The sequence below is a fragment of the Falco peregrinus genome, chromosome 2 (genome assembly GCF_023634155.1).
Source record: "Falco peregrinus isolate bFalPer1 chromosome 2, bFalPer1.pri, whole genome shotgun sequence".
NCBI lineage: Eukaryota > Metazoa > Chordata > Aves > Falconiformes > Falconidae > Falco > Falco peregrinus.
The window spans coordinates 39,302,508-39,329,039 of NC_073722.1; the positions used below are offsets into that span (position 1 = coordinate 39,302,508).

Consider the following 26,532-nt stretch of genomic DNA (forward strand, 5'->3'; position numbering starts at 1 on the left):
CCAGCCTGCCAATTTACTAGCCCACAAAGGCAGAAAAAGGAGGATTAATGCAGGCAGCACAATTGCTAGCACACTTCTAAGAGAAATAAAAACATACAATTATTTAAGTGGAGGGCTGGGAGGAGACCAACAATCCACCATTGGATTTGAAGCATCTCCCACTTCAAATGAAATCTGCTTGGCTTGGAGATCCAAACTGGTGTCTCCCATCCTCAGCCAAACAGTTCCCCCTTGAGACCCTGAGCCCATGAGTCCCCGCACAACTTCTGTGACCAAAACACAGCAATTCTAGCAGTAAGCAAAAATAAATGCATGTTTCTCCCTCCCAAGGCCACTGGCTCCACACAGCTAAGAGATATTAAACATCATATTCTTCACTGAAATAGGTGAGCAAAAATGTACCAAGTGGGTACAGTTTATGCACAATGCTTGCATTTTAATACAGGCATTTAAAGACATTTCTACACTGATTATTTTTAGTAAAGTGGATGGGTTTTTTTAATTATTTGTTCTACATTTTTTTACCTTTCTTAATGTATTTCATGCATCAAAGCAGGTTTAGGGTTAGAGAGGCTTGGGGCAGAAGCAATGCAGCAGATAAAAACGTCAATGGCGAGATACGACAAATTTATAGTAAATAGCTGTCAACCGCTATTTATCTAAATTATGCAGCTCTGGGATTCTCCAGAAATACTTCATCAACTAGTAGGCAGCTACAGTTTTAAGCCTGTATTTACATCAGAATCTGCTCTCTTTTTCTTTTTTTTTGGACACTTGTTCTTTACCCTAAAATGACCCCTTTGTAGCTCAGATCAAAGAGCTGGGAGTGTCAATACCAGTGTCTTCATGAACATGTTAAGAACCTCAAAGTAATTCGTAACCAATTAGCATAAAGCTAAAAAAACCCACCTAGCTAAGGCAAACCCGAAATGAGTACTAACAGGCAACAGTACTGGCTGAAGCAGAAGGCTTAAGCGACTTAAATCACCGTCAGCTGCCTATGAGACAACTTCTTGGGAGCACCCTCTGTGCAAACCGCTCTGACTTTTTTGGGTTTGTTGTTTTGGGTTTTTTTTAATTCCTTTCTAGTCTTCATTCACTCTTTGCCTTCTGCCTTGCTACAGCTTACGGGAAACATGAAACAAAAATTGCTTTTCATTTTCTGTTATGTAAAGCAAAGTAATTCCATGTCTTGGCCTTGAAATACAAGGCACCCAACAGCTGTTCAGATGCTCCAGCAGATAAACCATCTGGCCCAAACCTCACCTTTCCTAATTTATTTTGGATATCGATCAAAGCAACCGGAGCATTACATAGACTTTGGTCAAAGACAACATAAAAGATAAAAAAGTCAATAGCAAAATCACTTCACTGAAATATTCTTGTTTCTTCTTTATATAATAATATTACCATTTTCAACAAACTTCTCTATTAACTCAAGGAAAAGATATACCTGATACCAACAGCCTAGCAGGCTAACCACGCTGCAGATGAATGTCCTTAAATAGCACATTGCTGCTGAAGAGAAACTAAGTGGGGTTTAGCATTTACCATCAGCTAAAACTAGACACGGCCGTCGGCCAACTGACCAACGAGACCAGGACAGGTCCCAGGACTCACGTCACCTGGCTCTGCTGCCAGCTCCCCACCTTAACCCCTTTACATGATGCTCTTGCCACCTGAAGAACCACTATATCCACTGTTCCAGCTAGCCTTTTTTCAGTTTTCCTAGGAAAAGGACAGTACACATTTGTCTAATACTATCAGGATTCCCACCAAGACACCAAGGTTGTTCAGCGGTTACCAATTCATATCGATTTAAAACAAGACCTGTCACCCGAGAAGCCTTTTCCCACGCAATTCAGGGGATATTTGCTGCATGCAGAAACCACAGAGAGGGCAAGGACTTGTTGTTCAAGGCACTGTTTAGATACATAAACCGATATCCTGAAATCAAAGGGTTATTTGAGCAGAGAAGAGTTATCCGTGTGTGCAACTCCCAGTATAATACACAAATACCCTCCTGTGATGTTTTGCTCGATATCTGTAGATATTCAAAATCTCCCCTACGCCCATTTCTTCCTCAAGACACTGTCAGCCAGCCCGTTTCTCACAAGAAAAGGAATCGCCAATGAATAGTCCCATAAAGCATCCCACCAGGGCCTGTCCTCCCGGAGCCACCACCACGCCAAGGTCCAACTCTCAATTAACCCCCGCCTGACCTTCCTTCACTTTCTTTCCCCCTCCTCTGCCCTTCCTGAGAAAGTTCAGCGTTTCCTGGAAAAGTCTCCTTGCCTGTTTGATATTGTACTTCGCCTTGGTTGCTGAAGGAAGGATTTACAGGTGCCTGGCCCCCTCTGTAAGACCATGACCGAAGGCTGACCTCCCGTTACAATATGTGAACTTCTGCCCTGCTGATAAGGCTGGCAGATATGAGTAGGATTTTTCAAATAATCCTTTGGGAATTTATAAGCAGCACAGCCATAAAACCGAGGTGACTGGAAGGTCGATTTCACTAAAAATAATAAATATCTCAATGTTTATTCAACGTGGGCCTTTTTAACTGCAGGCCAAGCATTTAGATAACGCTATTGTAAATGACAAATATTAGGATTTTTTGGTAACTATTACATTATGATCCTTCCGTCTGACACTGATGTGACTATTTCCTTCGATGCTTGCTGGATCTCTGACATTGTTCAGCCCAAGTTGGGCCTCGAAAGCCAGGGCAGGATTCAATCACAGGTCAGGAAAAGGGCAATCTTCTTTTCAGGAGCCTTTACTACGGCTGGTTACCTTTTTCTCTTGCTCCCATCTTACCAACACACCTTCTTTAGAGCTCTGCTGTATTTTATTTTTTCCTCATTACTAGGGCTTTTGGCTGAAATAGAGAAGGAGTAGGGGAAGAAGGACCGCATAAGCTCAGCTCAGGCTGGGGACAGAGGATGCTCACCCCTGCACTGGGTTGAACCTCCCCGCCACAGAGACCCCTGCACTATCCCCAGCTCCAGCAGAAGGCAATCCCCTCCAGATCCAGCACAGAGCACCAGCCACGAGACCTGTCTTCGAGCAGCAGCATTTCCCTACCACAGTCCGGAGGACCAACTGCTATTTCAGATTAAAAAGTAAAGCAACAAGAAAACAACAAAGCCCCAATAAAAAAACAAGACCATTTCAAATGCGCAAAACTGTTATATCCCCCGGCAAAAGCTCTTCATCCTCTTCATAACAGCTTTATGTATAAATACACAATTAAATAAATACCCCTGCATTAAAAAAATGCATATAAGCTACACAAATAGGATTCCTAATCCTGTTTTCATTACACGTATTCTTCACTGAAGTTTCTCCAAATAAAGTGACACTTTGAAATCCACAAAGTGTTTTAGACCAGTTGTAATCTTCAATTAGCACACTCCCTGAACCGGGCTCCCAAAACCGGGTTTGAAGAGGAGGTTTTTGTCCAAGATAAACAGAGTAACACATTTTGGGTAGGTTAACTTTTTCATTCCAATAAAATATCATGGCAATGTAGCCAAATTACATAATTATTAACAGATGAGGGCACAAAAAGATTTTATATAAATGTTCTTATGACAATTCTTTTCCTTTCACAAATTCGTTTGTATGTATTGCTGGAGAAACTGGCTTTAGAAGTGCCTTAAAAACAATTCTCTCTCAAGCTTGGCTCCACCGTGGCAAGGGAGGAAAGCTGTGAACAGAGTGCTCCTTTCATCTGCTGCCTGGGCTTCAGATTGCTCAACCACAGGAGAAGAGCCCTCTGCAAGCTGCCTCCCTCCAAAGGATGTTAAAGAATGGATGCAAACACAGGTTCTTCGGGCCTGCAGATACAAGGCTCATACGCTGCTGGAGGCATCTTAGAAATTAGAAAGTTGAAGGGCAAGCTACAAAGGGCATCTTATACACCCTCGTTATAAATAAATAAGAAAATCAATGCCTTACATACTCATACTGCCTAGGAGAAAACACAGCTCATCCAGCAGCCTACATCCGCAGGGATGGGAGCTCTTCTAAGAAGCTCTCAAGAACACAATGTTGCTCAGAGTACACTTTTCAGACAATAACCAAACACCGACACATCACAGTTTCGGTTTGGCTGTGTGTTTCAGCGCACGCAAAGCCTATTGGGAAGCTGGGAGTGATAAAGCCAAACGGTGGATTTGGTGGGACGGCAGCAGACCTGCTCCTGCCAAACAGTATTTGAAGAGCGGCAAAGTTCTAAGCGCAGCAAACAATACCTTCAAAAACAACTGCTCCCCCACAACTTCTCCATTTGTGCTGAATAATGAAGCTACTGTGGTCAAAGAAGAATTCTTGGAGAAAAACTGCATGACCAAGAAATATGTATATTATAAACCCAGGGTCTGCATATAATTGGAGAAAATATCCCTTTATATTTCTGTGGCCTGCATGAAGTAACTGTGAGGTTTTTACTCAAATCCATCCACCACTGGCCTATTTTCTACCACAGGTAACGCACTTCCTAGCTAGGTGAACATTAATAAATGTTTTCCAACCTCCTCCTTCCAGCAGCAGCAATGGAAGGAGCAGCAACACATAGTCTTCTTTAAACCATAGTCCAGCGTCAGCACTGGTTTCACGGGCGGCAGTTACTCACCAGGACAGAGTATATGTGCAGGCAACGGTACACCGGTGAGAAGTCCACCAGGTCCTGGGCCCCAGGCACCTAAAAGACAGCAGGAGATTGGTGTGAAATAGGCAGAAGACATCTAGGCAAGTGCAACTCTAAAATACCACGTACAGGTAAGTGCAACTCCAATGCATGCAGGCTCAAAAGAGCAACACCAGGATTTCAGGTATGTAATAATTAGATTGATAATTGATATCTATCTACCTATATCTGAATTATAGGATGTATTTAATATATCCTAGATTTAAAAATTTTAAAGATACTCAAAGCAGGAAAATTTCATTTAATATTGGTCTCGCTCTATTTACACTCCCCTAGGGAATCACATTGTAGCACTTGGACCTCTGTTAGCCAGCTCAGCAGAGATTCAATTTTGACCATAGGCTTAAATACAAGTTCAAGCATTCTGGCACAAGCTATTGCAATTTATGCAATGTCAGGGGGTGGGGGGGACACACGACACACGACCTTATTCTCTAGATTTCTAATTTGATTTCTTTAAAAGCACAAATTCTTTTTTTTTTTTTCCCCTTAAAAAACATGCGCCACACAGACTCCACCACCTTTCAACAACACAGTGAGTCTTGCACAGGGACAAGGAAGCGCATTTCTGAAGGGTGGGATGGAGGGAGGGAGGGCGAGAGGAAAGATCAGAGGAGAAATTTGCATACAAGAAGCTTGTGTCCTTTGGATATGTTCAAGCCAACAGAGTATTAAGCTTGTTGGCCAAGACATAAAGCTAAGCAACCACCCTTCTCCCCCAAAATCCAGAGAGGAGGGGAGTGTTCTGTTGACATGTGGTGGAAAAAAGGGGAGAAAGATGAAAGGGACCAATGGACAGGCCTGGGAAACATGTTTATTTGATATATTTTTAATTACACTTAAGAGGCATTTCTGCTAAAAAGGAGGTAGGATGAAGAAGAGGGAAGTTTCTAGCTGGATGAGGGTATGAAAGCCTCATCCAACCGTGCCCAAAGTGCCTGGGGTGAGTGGTCCTCCTTGTCTAAAGCAATGGCTCCAAGCAGGGGAGTGCAGAAATGATGGGCTGGAAAGGGAATATGGGAGGTTTTGCTATTTAAAAAAACTACATAGCCTCCTGTATAATGCAGAACCGGAGCTGTTAAAAGATCTCCTCCATGCAGAGAAACTCAGTCCTCAGCGCTGCACAGGTTCTTGGTTAGAGCTGAAGCAATGGCAAAACTACGGAGCAGCAACACATGGCATGGGAGCATCCCATCCCGTGCCAGCAGCATCGCTCGAGACCCCCAAAAACTTGACATTCCCAACCTGACGGTGCAGGGAAGGGAAGCAGCCAGCTCATTGGGAACAGACAGATAAGAGTATTACTGGGGTATAGCATGAGCCGGCTCATCCATCCCACTGGGCTTTCCTTCTCACCCTGGCAGCAAGCACTCCGACATGCCATCTGAGTGGGTCTTACAGACAGGCAAGGTTGGCTCACCAGGAAGGAGGAAGGTTTCCAAGCGAGATACTGGGCTGGAATCGCCCGTGTGACCCTTTCCATGTCAAACCTGGCTGTTCAACATGCCCCAGCTGAAGGGTTGCAGCTGAACCTAGAGCAAGCAGCTGTGAAACAGAGCTCACCAGTCTCACTAACATTCTTGCTTTTAGCTTTTATAAGACTATATTTGACAACTGCAAACGACGGGCAGCAGTTTTATTGTGTTAATGCCAATTTTATCATGCCTTCCTTGCCATTTATTTTCCATTTGCAGCCTCCCAGGTCTTCTGTGCTCCTTAAATAGCTCCCAAAGCCATATTTCAGCTGGTTTGTGGACTCTTCGGGATACAGATTTTGCCTTGCTGTAGTCCTCCGGCATAAAGCGCAATTGGTCTCCAGTTGGTAGAACAGTAAAACGCTTCTGGCTCAGAAATCCCTGATTGCGAAACTGCTGGAGATCAGTAAAGCAGACAGAGAAGTATCGGTACTTGCTCGACCCAGCCATTCTCCGGCGACCACCATCAGCGTGGGGAAGCTGGACTGCATGGACCTGAGTCCACCCTGTGTTTTTCTAAGGGAGGAGAAATCTGTCATCCCTTCACAACATCATCAAAGCAGGCAATGTTTTCCTATGAATTTGAATTCAGGATCAAACGGTTTTGCTCCTCTTGGATTTGGGGCACTAGTTGAACATGGTCCATGGAGAAATATTCCTGATAAAGATTTGTGAAATCAGGACATTGCCAAAAACGGAGTTTACTCCCCCAGAGAAATTCTTTCAAAGCAGACTGCAACATTTTCACAGTCTCTGATCTTCTGTAAAAACTTTTAAGCCCACACACACACTCACAAAAAAAGATGCTGGACTATCCTGCAGAATTAACATCTCTGAGACATTAACAGCTTTAAAACTGTTAATCTGGATAGAACACTATCAGATGTGGAAGTGCAATTCCTGGACCACAAGAAAGCTTTCTGCAAACAGAAAGACAGGCACCCAAAAACTGTGCTAGGATTTTATGCAGGTTACAAACCTACAATATATTTCAAGGAAAAAACCTGACCACCTCTTCCACACACAGCCATAGCCCTACAACAAAAGACATAATAATCCTGTCCTCTGAAATCCTTCCAGAGTAACCAATCCAGGGACCTGAATATACAGAATATATGAAGCTATCTCTGTGGCTAGTTTAACACATTGCACAATTTAAACATATCTAGTATTTAACATATTCGGGTATTTAGCTGATATGTAGATATTTAGACATATCTAAAAATTCAAGCTTAGCACATGCCCTTTAGGAGGGACTTGATTTTCTTAGCCAAAGCTGCACTACCAGTGTTCAAAAAAATAAACAGATCTTTGATTTCTGAACCTCAATGATGAAATGTGAACTAGAGCCACCTCAACAACAGGACTGATTACTCCCCTGACATCTCCCCTTCAGCCTGATCTTTTTTTTTTCCTTTTGATTTGCAGAACAAAGAATTTATTCATCTTGTTCAAAATTTTCCCAGTCAAACCTCATTCCCAAATCCTGCACCCGGCACGTTCCTGGTGCTGGGAGCAGAGGCAGACCTGCCACTCTCTGTAAAGAGCCAAACACTCTTTTTGCAAGAACATTGTCAGTTGAGTTAAAGACTGACTGTAGCAACTGTAACCCATGGAAGCCAAGTTTCCAATGGAAACGTTCAACTGTAGCTGCCATCAACACAAGGCTGGCCCATAGTTCAGGTATGCTCCAGTCTGGCTTTAGATAAATTGTGATAGAACACCCTGAATCTGTGATCCTTGTTATTTTTTGATGTGAAGACATGGCACAAGCACAGATACATTCACACCTCTCCCACTGAGGTGGGTGTGGGGGGGTGTGTGGGGGAGGGGAGGGTGGGGTGCACGCGCGTATGTGTCTCTGTGTAACCTCCAGGCTTAAGGCTTAAACACCAGGCATTCAAGAGAGGTGTTTTATGAACCATCTCACGGGTCCACTGATTAGCATACATGGATGAGCTGGCACAGAGGACCACGAGCGCACACAACACCACATCATAAAGGCTCAGGTCCCATGGAGGATGCTGAGCAGGCTGGGTCTCTTCCTGTGATGCATACACTGCAGAAAGCATCCGTTCACCTTGCAGAGTAAAAACTCTACTGCTGAAGGTAGCGTTGGTTCTTCACTGCATCCAGCTCAGAGGAGACATAGACCTGTTGGAGTGAGTCCAAAGGAGGCCACAAAGATGGTCACAGAGGTTGGAGCTGCTCTGCTGTTGGGGGCAGGCTGGGAGAGCTGGGGCTGTTCAGCCTGGAGAAGTCTCTGGGGAGACCTTATTGTGGCATTTCAGTACTTAAAAGGAGACTTGTAAGAAGATGAGGACAAACTTTAATAGGGCCTAGAGCAATAGGACAAGGGAGAATGGTTTTAAACTAAAAAAGGGTAGATTCAGACTATAATGAAGGATTTTTTTATGATGAGGGTAGTAAGGCACTGGCATAGGCTGCCCAGAGAGGTGGGAGATGCCCCATCCCTGGGAACATTCCAGGCCAGGTTGGACAGGGCTGTGAGCAACCTGGTCTGGTTGAAGATGTCCCTGCCCACAGCAGGGGGGTTGGACTAGGTGGCCTTTAAAGATCTAAAAAACCCAAACCACTCCATGATTCAACAAATCACATCTAATCTCTTTGGGTACCAGCAGCTGGGAAGCACTTGATCCCATGCTGAATGGAAGTAAAGAATAAACTCTGCTGTAGATATACTACATCTTGTATGGTCTTGGCATCCTTTGACTGTCCCACTGTGTGTCCCATGGCTAAACCTCGGGGGGGGGGTGTGAATGAATGTATTCCTACGGTCAAGAGGATGTTCAGGATACTGTAATATTGGAAGTGGCCAGATGGTCCTGCAGACTAACTGATCTCAGTCTGGCTCATGTTATAGACAACAGGCAGACAGCTTTGTCTGGAAATAGAGAGGTTTGTCTCAGTGTCCAAAATATGGCTTGCATAATTACTAGTGGAAGCAAACAAAAGGTGAAGGCTGATGGCATCTAACAAAGCCGTTTATCAGGGAAAGCCAAGAGAGGTCCCTGGGGTCCCTGCTCCAGCTCCCAAAACTTTGTAACAGAGATCTATTACACTCACTTAGAGAATTACAACTTATTCCTACAGCCAGGTCAACCTGAAGGAACGCCAGAAGCATGATGAATTTTGGCTACACCTCACACCTGCTGATGTCGAGTGCCAAACTCAGTCTCCAAATAGAAAACTGTCTGGAATTTTTTAATTTATTCTTCATAGACAGTTGAGTGGCTGTTTTTTTCTGAAGTGTGATGTCCTTCCTTAGAACTTCCCTTCTTTCACAAGGGAGCACCAGGGAGTCCAACTCAACCCAACCCAACCACTTCACAGACACCTGACCAGTCTGTTTTGGGGACAAGAAGAAACGAGGCACAAGACAAGCGAGTTTGTCCTGTGGTATTCAACAAGATCGCAAAAGAAAAGTCACTGAAAATGAGAAGAATCTGGATGAGCTTTGTAGTCTTCTGGATGCTCTTTACTACAAAGGAAACAGCTGGCACAAACTGAACAGACTGTGGAGCTACTCGCTGTGAAATGCAAATTCTCCTTCTGCAACTTGACATTCATAAAAACGGAATTTAAGCCTTCTCCCAGCTGACTTTACAGCAGTGCCCGTTCCCTCACTCTGATTATAGTGGGAGCTTCCACCTCCGCAAGGCATCTGTACCTAAGTGGGACAAGTCTAGACCATAATGTCTCCCAACTGGAGAACATGAAATGGAGTGCAGTCTTGTATTTGTCCTCTTCAATGCAGCTAGCAGAACGCTCTTATGCTTCTCACTCCAAGGGAGAGAATGGTCTACACAGGAATACAAGCAACAGTGTAAGCAAAACCCTTCTGCTCTTTCTTCCCTTTCAAAGCTTTTCCTGTAGATTTTGTGGCAGGGATGAAGGGATTGCTCCATATGGGTAAGGAATCACAGGATTTCCAGAACAGTTCATCCTGCCTAGGTGGAGAACTCCGTAACACAGCCTGCTGAAGCACCTCAGATTTTTTTTTCCTCTAGGAAATATTTAGCCCACTGTGCACCAGGATCAGGAAGCTCTCCTGCCTCAACTTAATCAGAAACACCTAGGACCATCCTGTTCACAATTCTGGGCAGGAGTGGGTGCAAGGCACCCCTCATTCTTCCCTTTCTGTATTCAACTAGTCTTCACTGGCCATCTTCCAAATAGAAACCTGCAGTTACTGGTTGGCTTTACTGCCTGTGACAGGTCAAGAGCAATATCTACCAGTACAGACTTCAAATGCTTTAGGATAATTCCTTTACTTGTCTACTGACTTTATGCTACAAGGGGACACCTTTTCTTTCTCAAGGTTTTTCTGATAGTCATCTTCTGTATTTCCTTGAGAAGCATGAGGTTTAGCAATCTCAGTGATGGGCAAAGCACAGCAAACAACACATGCCCACTTGTTGCAGTACTGCCCCTCTAAGCCCAGAAAGCCTTCTCCATCACTCCAGAACGTGGGGCTGTGCAGAAAGCGAGATGCAGTTCACTTGCACTCAGGACACTTAATTTTAAGCAACAAGGATTAACTTCAGAGACTCAGATTCCGAATTAATAGTATTCCTGCATAGATCAGACAACCATAAGAAGAAAGAGTCACAACAGAAAATGAGAAGCTAGGAATGAATCCATCAACCATGAAAAAATAATTCTGCAGTTAGCCTGTAACTTTTGAGAACCCTTTATCAAAGAACTGCTCATTAAGATTTTACAGACTGTACTGGGCTGACCTGGAGTTCATTTTCTTCATTACAGCCCACATGGTACTGTGGTTTAGATGTGTGACCAAACCAGCACTGATAACACGCCAGTGTTTTAGCTGTTGTTAAACTGTGCTTACATGGCATCAAGACTGTCTCTATTTCTTACTCTGCCCCCTAGCAAGTAGGCTGGGGCTGGGCAGGAGGGTGGGAGCAGACACTGCTGGGACAGCTGACCCAAGCCGACCGAAGGGTTATTCCATGCCATGTAATGCCAGGGTCAGCAATAAAACTGTGGGGGTGGCAGGAGGGGACAGGGTTTTGGATTTGATTTTTCAGAAGTAGCCATTGCTCGGACACTGTCTGCCCATGGTGCTGAGCATCAGGCTTACTGGTGTGAGGTGCTGCGTGACTGCCTTTGCAGCACTTGATGGGTTTTTTCCCCTTTACTTGTTAAACTGTCTTTACCTGGGCCCATGAGTTTCCTCCCTTTTGCCCTTCACATTGTCCCCACAATTATTCTGGGTGGCAGGGGGTGAGCGAGTAACTGGGGTGGGGCAGGGGTGGCCACTGGCCAGGGTCAACCTGTTACACACAAACCACTCCTTCAGGTTCAGAATCACAGAATCATTTAGGTTGGAAAAGATGCTAAAGATCAGCCAGCCCAACTGTTAACCCAGCACGGCCAAGGCCACCACTGAACCACGTCCCCAAGCACCACAGCCACATGGTTTTTGAACACCCCCAGGCATGATGACACCCCAGTCCCCGGGCAGCCTGTGCCAGCGCCTGCCAGCCCTCTCGGTGCAGAATGTTCCCTCACACCCAATCTCACCCTCCCCTGGCGCAACGTGAGGCCGTTTGCTCTCGTCCTGTCGCTGGTTCCTGGGGAGCAGAGACCGACCCCCCTGGCTACAGCCTCCTGCCAGGCCGTTGCAGAGCCACCGGGTCCCCCCCAGCCCCCTTCTCTCCAGGCTGACCCCCCCAGGCCCGCAGCCGCCCCCCATCAGGCAGGTGCCCCAGCCCCCCACCCTGCCCGATGGCGGGGGGCGCAGGGCTGACGCCAGGCGGCGGGGGGGCTCCGCGCGAGGCCCCGCAGCCCGGCCGGGCGCTCCCCCCGCGCTGTTTCATCACCACGGACAGCGCCGCTCCCGCCGCGCCCATCCCCGCCCGGGCCCCGCCCGCCCCGCGGGCACCTCCCGCCGGGCAGCGGAGTGGGGAGGGTGCCCGAGTCTCCGGTGGGGACGGGCCGGGAGAGCTGGGGGGGTTCAGCCTGGAGAAGGGAAGGCTGCGGGGAGACCTTAGCGCACCTCCCAGTACCTGAAGGGGATGCAAGAAAGCTGGAGGGGCTTTTCACAAGGGTGTGTAGCGATGGGACGAGGGGCAATGGCTTTACACTGAAAGAGGGGAGATTTAGATTGGATACAAGGTCAAAATTCTTCCCTGTGAGGGTGGCGAGGCGCTGGCACAGGCTGCCCAGAGCAGCTGTGGATGCCTCATCCCTGGCAGTGTCCAAGGCCAGGCTGGATGGGGCTTGGAGCAACCTGGGCTGGTGGGAGGGGTCCCTGCCCACGGCAGGGGTGGGACTGGGTGGGCTTTAAGGTCCCTTCCAACCCAAACTACTCTGTGATTTCACCCAACCGCGCTATACCAATTATTGTCTTTAAATTCTTCCCCCCTTAATGTTTTCCTTATGCTTTCCCTTATACCTCTCAATTCTAATAGAAACTCAATTCTAATTCCTAATTCAAATCGACTTTGGACACCCCACCAGCACCACCACGTTTCACACTGCTGCAAGAACCCACTCCACAGTAAGTGAGGGATTTTTTAGATTGAGAAGAAACAGGAACTATCAAAGGACTGTCTTTTAATTTTTAACAGGGAAACACCAAAACAGATCTATTCAAATCAATGTTTGTTTTCAAAAAAACATGTCCGTCCCACTCATTCTTCTTTTGTTTAACTTCTGCTCTACTTGCATTTTAATGTAGGAGTCAATAGCCCACCCAGATGGTTTCAGTGCAGTGTGAGCACTCCGGGTCGTACCCTACAGTTTGGTTCCTGTGCAGAAAGTGGTGATCTCCTCAGTCTGCTTTGGAAGTGCAGCACAGATGAAGAGGAGAGGATTGAACTGCAAAGAAAACGGCAGAACACAAGCACAGAACCACTGGAGCAACCCACACTATTTTAAACTTCAGAAACTTGTTCTTAAACCTCTTCTCTGGCTGGTCACGGACTGTCAGGTTCAGGACAACAAGCACTACCCGTTTCAGTTACAGGTTGCAGCTGAAAATATCATTCTTCTGACATAAGATAGGCTTCAGCAATAAGAGAAAAAGCATCCAGCGTGGCGGATAAAGCTTGCCGAAAGGTCCAACACAAGACCGCATTACAAGAAATGAAGAACACATCAAAAAACTCAACACTTCATGACCTGCACTCCAAACACCTATCTCCAAGCCGCCTTTCCTGAAACACAGAGGGACAGGGCACCCTGGCATGCTCAGCACCACAAATCCAAGATGACAGACACTACCGATCACCCCCAAACTGTCCAGTCTCCTGGGTTTGATGTTATACAGTTACCTCTTCATCCTCATCCTCATCTTCAACATCCAGGATACCCGAATCTTGCTCAGACATGGGGCTAGTGTTTTTTACCTCCAGATCTGAACTTGCGCAGACTTCTTTCTTGGACTTCTTCCCCCCGCTTATCCTGGGATGCTGTGATACAATACTGTCCAGGTTTCTTTGTTGCTGTGCCTAGAAAAAAAGCAGATTTCACCTTTTACAATAGCATCCTCCGATTTTTAAATTTTTTTTTTAGCCAAAAGATGCGATCAGTCATGAAATATGACAAATGAGACAAATAAAACACACAACTTAATGGAACTTAAAAACGTTACGTTTTTCCTAACCCAGATATTCCAAAGAAACAGAAGATTTGTTTCAAAACCATTCCAGGGATTACGCAACAATACAAACAATATTCTGACTCTTCACAAATCAAGATGCCAAACCCATCATACTGCCATATTGATCTATTTACAGCACAGATGCAGAAATATTAGCCCATAGGCCATGTGGTGACTGTCACAGGCTAAATTAAAGGACATACTTAACAGTTGGATTTGTTCCTCTTTTCAACCCATGTCAGCACAAAACATTCCACATCTGGACCCCAGAGGTTCCTGAAAGCATTTTTGTGGTACCCCAGGAGAGCTTAATTGTACATTGCTGATGTACAGAATGAGCTGTAAAAGGTATTGAGCAAAAATTCACTCTCAGAGAAGCGCCACGATTCAGGGAGCGAAACACACAGATTCAGTAGAGCTCCCTGGAACTGCTGTTGGTATCTGTTCCTGGGGGTTTGGAGTTTGTTTGCAGCAGAGGTCAACGCGTGTGCTCTGCTGCAAAAACTCCTTTGGTTTCCTCATTGTTACCAAGCACAATATTAGACAGGACAAACGGTTTAGCTCCAATTGTTCAAGAGAGTTGACCAAGAAATTCAAAATGAAAAGGCAGGGTAAGGAGGGGGAACAGCACTAACACACAAGTGGCCACAAGTGCCAAATCATGGCCAAAGAAGTGGAAAAAGGCCAAGCCAATGGATGCAGTGGCTCTGCACATGTGGGCTGATGCTCTGGTGTAACTAGAGACTAAACACTCTGAAAGCCTGAATTTTATATGCATATATACACATAGATTTATAGGACCTCTCCCATATTTTTCTATGAAATTTTAGTATGTAAGAAGAAAGGTGTATGGAAACCATCCAGATGTCTTTCTGAAAGTGATATTCTAGATGGTAGGTTTCTTTTTAAAAAATAATGAGTTTTATATATATATTTCAGTTATTAATATAAGCTCTCTTTCTAGCAAGTACCTGTACAACCAGAATCAAACCTGCACCCATGTATTTTATTGCTCCCCTACAACAAGAGACAAATGAGGTGGTGAAACGGGACCAGCCCCTGCCCCAAGCTAATGTGACAGCTTGGCTTTAGAAGGAAGAAGGAATACTAGAAACCATATTGTAGATATGGTTGTCAGTGAAACCAACTGTGCTAGCAAAACAATGGAGAATTAAAACAAGTGGTACCTATTAAAAAAAAATAAATAATTACTTTTGCTCCCTGAACTGCAGAAAGTAGAAAGCCCTACCTAGAGTGCAAACCTCCAAAATTATTTCCCTTTAAACTCTTAAAAGAATTAATATCACACAAAAATAATTTATGAGCAATTTTTATTTTGACAGCCTCTCTCAGCTCAACTCCCTTTTGAATCCCTCCTTGGGAAGAAAGACCCCATCAGAGACCCATCACTTGTGTAGTTTCTAGATCTGAAGAATATTAAAACTAATGCAGGGCATGGATATCCCAACTCTTGCAAAATCCAGCCAGGCTCTACCATCATGTAAGGCAAAGCACCCTCCACACCATGCACATACAATTGGCTTTGTCTTAATTAATGACTATAGCAATTATTAATAAAATTAAATACTAGACACTAGACGAGGTTGCACCAGGAATTGGAACTAAACTCTACATGATGAGCAGCCCTGTGCTATGCCATAGCACAATCTTGACCTCTAGTGGTTGGAAAGCAGTAGTATCCTTGTTATTAACTACAAGTGCTCCTACAAGAGAAGTACCGGCTGAGCAAGGGGACTGCTAACCAAGCTTAACGAAAAGATCTCTTAAGGGATGAGTCAACAATAGGGGTTTTTGCAACAAAGCCACAGGAAAAGGTCTGTGTGAACACTGCTGAACACAATTTTTTCTAGCAACATCAATACTTGAAGCAATTGGGGGAAAAGTGGTATTTTTTGCATTAGAAATCTCAAACATCAGAGGCACAACTCTATAGAAAGACATTGCAACATCGTATAAAAAGAATTAGGACTTCAAAAAGGGGAGTGAGCGTTTGGTCCTTCTGAAGCACACACAACAAAGAGATTCGAGGCTCGATTCCACTCTCAGATACACCCATTTATGACATAAGTTACTCAACTGAAGCGTAATGAAGTTATAACACTGAATCCACTATAAATTATACCAAAAGAAAGCCCAGTGTACTCATTAAAATCTCTCAAATTTATGTAATCTTTTTTCCTCCAGAAAGGGAAGAAATCAAAGAATGGGAAAATGCAAAGTTTTGGATAAAACATTCTGCCTGAAACGGATCATTAAACAGGGCGTAGCAAGATCATAGCAGAAAAAGTGGTCATGGGAGAGGAAAAATCTGGGCTAACAAGCTGAAGGATGCTGCCGCCAGCTCTGAACTTCACTGCCGAAGCCTTAAGCACGTAACGTTCAGATTTTAGGCTGAACACAGAATTAGCCTCACCAGAGGAACTTGTGGACATGTTCTCAGAAGACACATTGTCTAGATCCCCCATCTCTTTTCAAACAAGAGGTGTTAATGTCTTCCCTCAGCTTCGGCTATGCTCACAAGAGGAGCACAGCAGTACATGACAGCTATCGCCCCCATGTCAATATTGATAAGATCCAAATCAAATATTGATAAGACCTGATAAATAATGGTATTGAAAAAATCCCAAAGTCAAAAAAATCTGTCCTTCTATAAAAAGTTCTATCGCTTTAGGCCAAGGAGCTCAACATCCAAATTCAAACACCACATTTTGCATACTTTTAAAACAAATAAATGAAAGTTTACCAAGAGAAGAATTTTGACCTGCATTCAAGTCCAAGGACCTACTGGTAAAAAGGAAAAAGGGAGACCAAAAAGAAAAAGTATGTCCCATCTCCCAGAGATCCACAAAAAACACCCAGAAGGATCCTCCTAATGGCACAAACATGCTTTTTTTGCCCATCAAGAGCAATTTTTACCTTTAAAATAATCGGGAGCAGGGGGGAAGTTCTACATTAGAAGAGTTTTTCCAGGGATTTCTACCTTTAAGACCAACAAATGGCCCAAAGTAACCCAATGTTTATTCCCTTCCGGCACACCAGTGCACATCCCAGCACATGACCGCCACCTCGCACAGCTGCCGTTCTGTCGTACAATGGGTGCAGCCCATCAACCGCCGGCTGGGAGCCCGAGGAGCCAGCGCGATACCAGCAGAGCCCATAACCTAGGTGTTACGCTGGAACGACACAACATACGTGCCAGAAAAAATAGTAATTGCTTTTCCATTAACAGGAGGGCATTTCCCCCACCCCCACTCTTGGCAGGAAACAATCTGGACTGAAGTGACCTATAAGTGAGAAATATCAAATTTTCTTTAACTTCGGCAAGCTTGGGTGAAGTCACCGAGGTTTCAGTTTCACCTTGAGAGAAAGAGGGAGCTGGGGAGAGGCCCAAAGGAAGCAACTAAGGAGAAATTTGGGCTTAACCGCCAAGGTACTCCCCGCTCCTACCCCCATCTCATTACCCGCACCTTCCTGGGTAGGGGGTGCAGCAAAACAACCCTGCAATATATTTGACATCACACATAAAGGATGAAAAATGACCTGCAGAGCAGGCACATTTGGATTTTAATGTTCTGTTTCACATAAAGGCATCTGTAGGGAGCCCAATGAAGAGGCACACTTTAGAAACCACATCAAAGCATAGGCGACACTCCAGCGTGCCCTCTGAAAACGGAGGGACCTGGCGCTACAGGGGAGGTGAAAAGCCCTCAAGGGACAAAAATCAAATAAAAAAATCCCCTTACCTTTTAGTGTGGTTTACATGAAAGCCAGTGCATTTTTGTATTATTGTGTAAAATTGCTTCTATTATACAAGACTATCAATCTCTTGACTCTCTGCTTAATGTGATGATAAAAAAAAGGTAAGAAACCAAATGCCTGTTTGTAGCTAACACTACGTTTAGCAATAACACACAAAGTGTTTGGTTCACGTAGCTAAAAACTCCCTCCAAGCGCAGCCGCTGTCTTCATCCGCATGGCCAGCACAGCAGCCTGGCAGCCCCCTTGCAGCACAGAAACACCCTCTGCTGCCCTGACACGGCAGAAATCCCAGTCTTCCTGACAGCAACACTATGTCCAGGCTGGTTGATATAAGAAACAAAGGCAGCTTTCCACCTCCAGTTTCAGGTTTAGATCAGTGCCCTACATTTGCTGTCGGAACTAGACTGAGGCTGGCCATCGGGCAGCCTAGAAGGACTTTCATCTCCACAGCTGAGAAGTTGGTAGGTTTTGTTGACTGAATGCAATCAGAAGAATCAATCCTTTTTGCCGTTGTTCCTCGAGAAGCAGAGATTCAAAGGAACAAGGCAAGAAAGCACTTCCATCGTTACTACAGGTCTTCTCTCCCCAGACATGCACTTCTGTTACGTTACCCGTACACCACTCTGCCAAGTGCTCAACCTTGCAGGATGTAGCTTTGGGAGTTTTGCCTTCAAGTCTGTCCAACAAGAGTCCTAAACACAAGTCCTTAACACGAGTCCATCCTGAAACGGCTGCTGCAAGCTTTGGAGCAGCGACTCCACCTCCACCACCCATCGCAACTCAACCAAGCCAACCCAACCAACCAAGCGCACAGACCCAACGCTTTGCATGAGAAATTAAAAGTATTGGCTTAAAACACTGGTGACAAGTAGTAGTTGAATTTTTCGTAGCTGACTTTTTCAAAGTAACTTGATGGCTTGTGATGAAGCGAACACAGCCCCAAACCTGCAACCCCAACCTGCATAGCTAAGCTGGGGAATGACACGGAGTAACAGAGCGGGTCATGGACTCCTCCAGGCTCTGCCTACAGCAGCCATACCCACCATAAGGGAAAGTTGTTATACCACCTACACAGGGAATGAGCTCCTTTAAAACTCAGATAGCTTTTTATAGGGTTTTTATAACTTTGCCTTGTTTTCTGCATTGGTTTGACAATGCATGAGTGTGTCTTGCCTCCCATCACCTCCACGCACCAACAAACTGACAATATTTACTTCTTAGAAGAATCTAATTAGCTCTTTCCTGATGAGACAGTAGATAAGGCACAGCAAGAAAAAGGTTTTATGATTTAAAGGGAATGAAGTACTGCTGCGGTTAGCTTCGGTGGTTTTGATTAGTTTCTGCACATTTGCTGCTGTGATTGTTTTATAGACCCCTCTAATGGTCTGAGACACCGAACTTTAAAATATCATTTCCCAATATCCCTAGGAATGGGATATATATTCTTTAATCAATGTTACCAAAAAAAAAAAAAAAAAAAAAAAAAAGCAGACTGGCTACAAGGGAAGAAAAAAGGAAAGTTAATAAAAAATGACAGTAGGGCTGGCTTCTTGCCAAAGACCCATTCGAAAGTTATAAAATCCCCCTCCGATCAGATAAAAGCATGGATTATTATTGCAAGGTGTAAACTCAACACACTGACACAGCTTCTGGTTTGAGTTTTAACAAAAAAGCCCGTCACTTGTCAAGATGATAAGAGTTTTTGCCTATCTGCTTTCTCGGTGTTAACTGGTTATCAGAGAAAACAATTTGTCAGAGGTTTGTCTGACAAAGTTCACCATCAGCACAGGAAACAAGGCCCAAGAACAAGATTTTTTAAAGTCAGTTCCTCATCATTCAAAAAATTAAAGTAAGTTTAGAAATGCAGCACTCAACAAGTTAACTCTCCCCAACACCCTCCACAGGCTTTGCTTCAACTTCCCACCCCTCTTTCCCTGAAAATGACTCTCCCCACCTCAGCCCACCCAGTGCTAAAATCCAGCTCATGATACTGATATTCCCAAATATCAGTTCTGCTCAAATATAAATTTACGGCATAAAGTATGCAATGCGGAACACCCAATTCTCCCTTTGCTTTTGCTTTCACCCAGTGATTTATCTTCGTCCCCACACCCCTGCTCCTTTTTCGGACCCACAAGACGAGGTCAGCATTATTTATATCCTCAGAGTCCATTGTAAAGAGTAACTTAGTTAATTCAGCTTTTTATACAAAAACTATTGAATCTCTACTGTTCTTTGGGGAAGTTCCAGCACCACAGTACTTGCAGAAATGAGTGATCAAGGCTCTCCTTTCCTAGGAGCTGTAAAAAGAAGTTTATCACATTAGCATTGATAGAAAGACTTGGGCAACCACATCCTCCAGGTCAGCTGTACAATAGAAGACCAAAAGCCATTTTTTAAGTCGCCCTTTATTGAGCCAAGTGTTGATTTACACTTCTGTGTGATCTAGCCTCCAGAACAAGATATCTACAGGCAGGCATCAAAAGTAGCTTAGTTATGTGATTACAAAGTTTATTTATCACATTTACACTGAGTGGAGAAGCCGAAAATTAGATAAGCGGACTAAAAGCAGTAGGAAGACAGCTGTTCTACAAGGTATTTCAAACACATTAAAGACCGTGGCCCTGACAACTCCACAGCTTGGATCTTTGTTTAATCAGTCCCCAGCACTTTGTGAGCCAGGCTGAGATAAATAGTTTACTGCTCACTGTTAAGCAACTGGATACATACTTTTTTGTTAACTTTCACCAAGAATTTAAAATTCCTTTTTAAATGCCGAGTGCCTTCATACAAAATCCCCTGCTATATGCAATCCCATACACCACACTCTGATGTTGGGGTTTTTTTAACGCTGCCTTTTCATACAGCATTGAAGAGGCATCTCTCTCTCTGATGAGACTTAATTATGACTCAAAGCACAAGTGGAAACTCCCACACTTTGGTTTAACCTCTCGTTAGCCTAATTGCAACTGAACCAAACCGCGCCGAGTAAGAGAGGGAGCAGCGAGGTAATCACAACCAAAACCAGTCACAGGTGAGAGGGTCCAACTCTCACCCTCCCCATCCCAGAATGACTCAGGTGCACACAACCATGCAGGACCAAGCCTCAGCTTTAAGTACTCTCTCAGGCACCAGGGACTAGTAATTATTCTCTCAGCAAGGGTTTGTTTCAACACGCTCTCTGACAATCAGGGCATGACGAAGGTAATAGGTTTTTTTTTTCACTGAAACTATTAAAAAGGAAAAATCCAGACAAAAGGCTTGCTTTCCCAGAGACCAATGTCAGAAGAAAAGGGGATGGAGATGGAGAAGGGAGGGAGAAAGTAAGGGGACAGTCTCAGGCTTCGAGTTAAAGACACATTATGCCCTACTCTTGCTTGGGCTCAGAGTTTCCATTAAAGATAATCGCAGCAAAGCACTGGAGCTTGCAGCCAGCAGCCAACGTAGCACCAAGGAAATGCCCGTCTCCACCTGAAAGCACTGAGAGGTCTCCAGCCCCCAGCACCATCATCCCCAAAATGGGAACATTCCTAGCTCAATAACTCAAGCCTGCAGGTAACCCCAGCAGCAAGTGACAGCACACCAACCCTCACCTCCCTTCAAATTGACTCGGGCAACTCTCCAGTTGCTGCCCTACACCTCCAGCCTTGCCCAGAGAAGTTGCAACTATCACACCTACGACAATTTCGGGTAAAAAGAAGTCACGTATTACAGCTCACAAAAGGTTGAAGGCACGTTGGACTGTGAAGCTTTTCAGGGTTTGATCCATGGGTAATTCTGGAAAAACAATTAGAGCATGCTTAGGACTGCTGCTTCAGCTTGAAGGTACCACTGCCTCGGGGTCTGACACGCTACACGGCCCTCATGCACTCTCATAAACCACAGTAAGGCAAATGAAAGTCTGATAAGCCGATACCAACATTTCTCATTGGTTTTACTCTCATTTTTACTTCCCACTGTCTAGGGGGTACAGGTCATTCCAAGCTACTGGCATACTGAGGAACACACTGCCGAATATCCCCATTTTGTGTGTCAAGAATTGCAACAGAGGCAGGTTTGCTCACGCAGCCAGGACAGCAAACAAGGATTATTGCTCATCCGTGCTTGGGTCTCTGCTCCCTGCTTATCTACCTTGACCACATTGACCCTCAGAAAGTTATACGGAGAAAAGAGCATTAGCCCTCATAGCCTGGCCTCAGATTAAACCCTTGTATTTCATTCTCTGTGGGAGTTCCCAAACTGCTGTTTCACACACCCTCTCTCTGGGCCTTGTCAAGCACTTTGGAGACAAGTTTCCTTTCCAGATTTTGCTTTTGTTTCCATTTATCAGTCTGGTTTGGGTTTTTTGAAGGTTCTGAGAAACTGGCAACGTTCAAAGCACCTATCTTAGATGGTCCCAACTATCCTGGAACACACAGAGACTCATCTAAATACAAGGATAAAGCCCTGAGTGGTGAGTCCTGGACAAAACATTTTTTTGGCTTTTCCACAAGGCAGCTTGTAAGTCTTTTAAATCAGATCTGGGAAGATCTGCAGAGCAGATACCCTTAGGATCTAACTCACAGTTCAGATCTGCAGTCAGAAAATATCCTCGACTGTACTTGCAATGCTCTGAAATAACCAGTCCCACAGCTGGTCCTCAACTGCATCAAAGCAGTGGGCAGCTTTCCACCAATTCAAGCAAGGGCACAGATCTTCCCTTCCAACCTTCCTCCATGAGAAGAATCTGTACTAATACGCTCTCGGCAATGGCTTAAAGTAATGTCATCCAACACATCGGCACCAGTGACTCATCTGTTCTGAGATGCACCCAAAGGCATTTTCACAGAGTCTTACAGGCGCTGAACTCTGTGCCCTGACAACGCAGCAGATGACACCAGGGCGAGACCTGGGGGAGATGGGACAGGAGCATTAAGGACTGCAAGGGACCGCCTAATGGAACATGTTCCATCACTGGAGACCCAAGAACATATTCAATGACCGCATGCTAGACATGGGTTCTGTAACTGATCATGTCATGGAAGAACCTGTTAGACTAAAGCATGTCTTGAGAGCCTTACCATCCTGTTTTCTGTGACGGAGAAATGTCTTTCCAGTGGTAGACTAAAGAGGTGCTCACCCAAACTGCTGTCTGCTTCAGAGCAGGCAGTGCTGCAAGGACAACTTCAAAGCTATGTACCAATGTACCAAAGAGTTAAATCATCACAGCATGGTTTGGGTTGGAAGGGACCTTAAAGATCATCCAGTTGCACCCTCCTGCCATGGGCAGGGACACCTGCCAACAGCCCAGGCTGCTCCAAGCCCCGTCCAGCCTGGCCTGGGACACTGCCAGGGATGGGGCATCCACAGCTGCTCTGGGCAGCCTGTGCCAGCGCCTCGCCACCCTCACAGGGAAGAATTTCTTCCTAAGGTCTAATCTAAATCTCCCCTCTTTCAGTTTAAAGCCATTCTCCTTGTCCTACCACTACATGCCCTTGTAGAAAACCCCTCTCCAGCTTTCTTGCAGCCCCTTTAGGTACTGGAAGGTGCTCTAAGGTCTCCCCGCAGCCTTCCCTTCTCCAGGCTGAACCCCCCCAACTCTCCCAGCCCGTCCCCACAGCAGAGCTGCTCCAGCCTCTGACCATCCCCGTGGCCTCCTCTGGACCTGCTCCAACAGCTCCATGCCTTTCTTACATTGGGGGCCCCAGAGCTAGAGGCAGTGCTGCGGGGGGGGGGGGGGGGGGGGGGGGGGGGGGGTTGGGGGGGTCATCAGAGCAGAGGGGACAAACCCCCTCCCCTCAGCCTGCTGGCTATGCTTCTTATGATGCAGCCCTGGACAGGGTTGGCTTCTGGGCTGCAGCTGCACATTGCCAGGTCATGTTGAGCTTCTCCTCAGCCAGCACCCCGAAGTCCTTCTCCTCGGAGCTGCTCTCAATCCCTTCATCCCCAGCCTGTATTTGTGCTTGTGATTGCCCTGACCCAGGTGCAGGACCTTGCACTTGGCCTTGTTGAACTACATGAGGTTCACACGAGTCCACCTCTTAAGCCAAAGCCGCTCTGGATGGCATCCCTTCCCTCCAGTGTGCTGACCACATCCTTCAGCTTGGTATTCCCAAACTTGCTGAGGGCGCACTTAATCCCAGTGCCCATGTGTCCAACAATGATCGTGAACAGCACTGGTCCCAGTACAGACCCCTAAGGAACGCCACTCATCACCGTCTCCACTTGGACATTGAGCTGTTGACTACAACTCTTTGAGTGAGACTATCCAGCCAATTCCTTACCCACCGGGTAGTCCACCCACCAAATTCATGTCTCTCCAGTTTAGAGACAAGGATGTCATCCAGGACATTGTTAAATGCTTTGCATGAGTCCAGGTAAATTATGTCAGTTGCTCTTCCCTCATCCACCAATGCAGCAAGCAAGGCAAGGATCACAGCAGTTAAAGACTGAATCCTAAAAATCTAAAGAATCCCCTACGATCTTGTCATCTCTCCTGGGGGATGCAGACAGCAGCAGTACTTCTACCTTCCAAAGATTTAAAAAAAAAATAAAAAATATATATATATATTTTTAAAAAAAGAAAGAGAGAGAGAAATCCTTCATGGAACAAAGAATATTTAGTTCTGTTTAGGAATAACCACTATGGTTTTTTTGATGAGAAATCCACAAAGCAGATGCCAAAAGGGCTGAGGCACAAAGACTAGCTTTTCTTGTTAAGAACTAAATGGCTTTTTCAAGAGCAATCATCTTCTCCATGATCCATGAGCTTTAGGGTAGTAGTAGAAGAAAGCAGAACAATATTATGTTATTTCTGGTTTTAATTAATCATAGAATTAAGCAGCCACTGCTTCTCCAAGCATGTTGACTATAAGGGATATTTAATCCCCATATGACAAGTTTCACTGAAAACGACTTTACAGAAGAGATTGAATTTCATTTGGCTTCCTTAGTCTCATGCAGATTCCTCTGACACTGTGGAATATTCTGTTGATAAACAGGTTTTTTCTAAGCAATTGTTCACCAAGGATAAGACTGCTGGGCATGAGGCCTGGCGATTCAGGGAAGAGATTATAGCAGAGAAGAATGAAATTACACATTCATCACACAGTATTACTCTCTAAAACCGCCTCTTCAAACTCAAATGATTTTTTGTGGTCTTTTTTAACATAAAAATGAATTCAGTCAACATATTACATAATTCTTCTCTACCAAAGTACGTTCCCAGGATTTTACTCCCCACATCGATAAGTAACTTTTTGCTTTCATCACAATTTTAGCACTGAAACTAGAAAGACTGTAAATACTCATAGATAAATCAAAACTTGATCTCATCTTGCTTCTGTAAATTGACATAATATTCATCCTTTAAAACACCAGAAGTTATTGCAGACTTGAAATTATGCATTAAAAAAAATTATCCATATTCAGCCTCCAAACTTTCAGAATTTGCAACCAGAAAATCAGGCAAGTCCCAAAATCTGCTATTTACTGGACGTGATCTGCCCTCTAAAGGCTAATGGGGAAACTGCAGAGAACCTTTTAGCCAGGAATAAAGATATGAAAGTGTTACACATCCTCTTATTTTCATTTTCCTTTACCTCCCTGCCCTCTCCCCTACAACCCACCTACTGTTCAATCCCCCAGGAGGATCCCAGGCTCACCTTGACCAATGTCAACCCACGCAGCAACAATCCTGGCCTCCTTAAACTCAAAAAACCCTCTACCATTGCCCTAATAGAGCCAGGATCTCATTCCTATAGGGACAGTCTTCTTCAGTGCCGATAGAGAGATGAGTATCAGGCATAAGTGAGATTCAATCAGACACCATCTATTTTACCATTCATACAATTTTGCAATAAAGTCGCCAGGACAACGGCACCAATGCTGCTGCATGACCCTGCTAGTTTTCTAACAATATATATAATGTTTGGCCCAACCACCCAAAAAAATCCTGCAAGTAAGCCTTTGACCTCAATACCGTGGATGTTTCCATCTTAAACCAAAAGTCAGTCACAGCTGGAAGACGGGAGGCTGTCACAGCTGGCTTTCTACTCCTCATTTCATAAGAGACAATATACACAGCCATTCCAATCCCCAGGGCCATCAGCTCTTCCAGGCTGACGGGCACAAGCCCTCAACAACATCCCTTGTGGCACAGCAATTCTTTGGTTATTTGAAGCCCGCTCCTCTCAATCAAAACATGCTTGTCCCCGACATCACAACAAAAAAAGACGGAAAAGCTCAGCATGCCCTTCCCTATATCTGAATATGCATCTTTTGTTCCTATTACATATTATTTCAGAAACTCCGCTTATAAATTCAGAAAAAGCATGATCTCTCATCAAGCACTTACACAAATTAAATGCGTATTTCATAGAATACACGTTTTAATATTGCATGCTGTGCCTTTACATTACAGTTACTCACTACCAGTACAACACTCAGCAAAGGAGGAGCTGTGGTAGGACCACAGCTGCCCAGAAGTGATCACTTGAACACTGATACAGAAGTTTGCCATCAAAAAATACACTGCTAGCTTGAAAACCTGTAATCTCACTTTGTGTGCAATCATTGTAACACATCCGTATCACTTTTCTAAGGCCAGAAACAGGTTTTTGGATCTAGACATCCCCATAGCTGCGTGCTTAGCTCTCCCTCTGAATTCCCTATGCAAGGATCCTAAATGGGCGACGGGGTGTTAATATCCTAAATTGCCATTAATGGCATTCCCAAGTGTTACGTACTCTCCAAACAGATTGCTTTCATTAGGGTACCTTAATAAGGATTAGAATAATCCACTATTCTGGATAGAAATTGTTGGCCAAAGTACCTGCCAAAGAAGATGTGATGTATGAAATGAGCCCATCTTGCCTGCAGACGCAGCGTTGCAAAAGGATTTTCTGTTGAACTTCAGTTGAATTCACTGAAGT

General features: G+C 44.8%; 1 protein-coding gene across 3 annotated transcripts in view; it reads right to left on the minus strand.

Moving 5' to 3' along the window:
* Positions 1-26,532, minus strand: part of EXOC6B (exocyst complex component 6B) — a 311,652-nt gene that overhangs the window by 151,042 nt on the left and 134,078 nt on the right. For 2 of the 3 annotated variants that reach the window (XM_055795536.1, XM_055795538.1), the window contains exons 7-8: positions 13,512-13,688; positions 4,640-4,708 (exon numbers count right to left, since the gene is read on the minus strand). In XM_055795536.1, coding sequence (XP_055651511.1) covers positions 4,640-4,708; positions 13,512-13,688 — 246 coding nt within the window. The remainder of the gene's footprint in view (positions 1-4,639; positions 4,709-13,511; positions 13,689-26,532) is intronic. The other variant, XM_055795537.1, reaches the window with a different exon arrangement.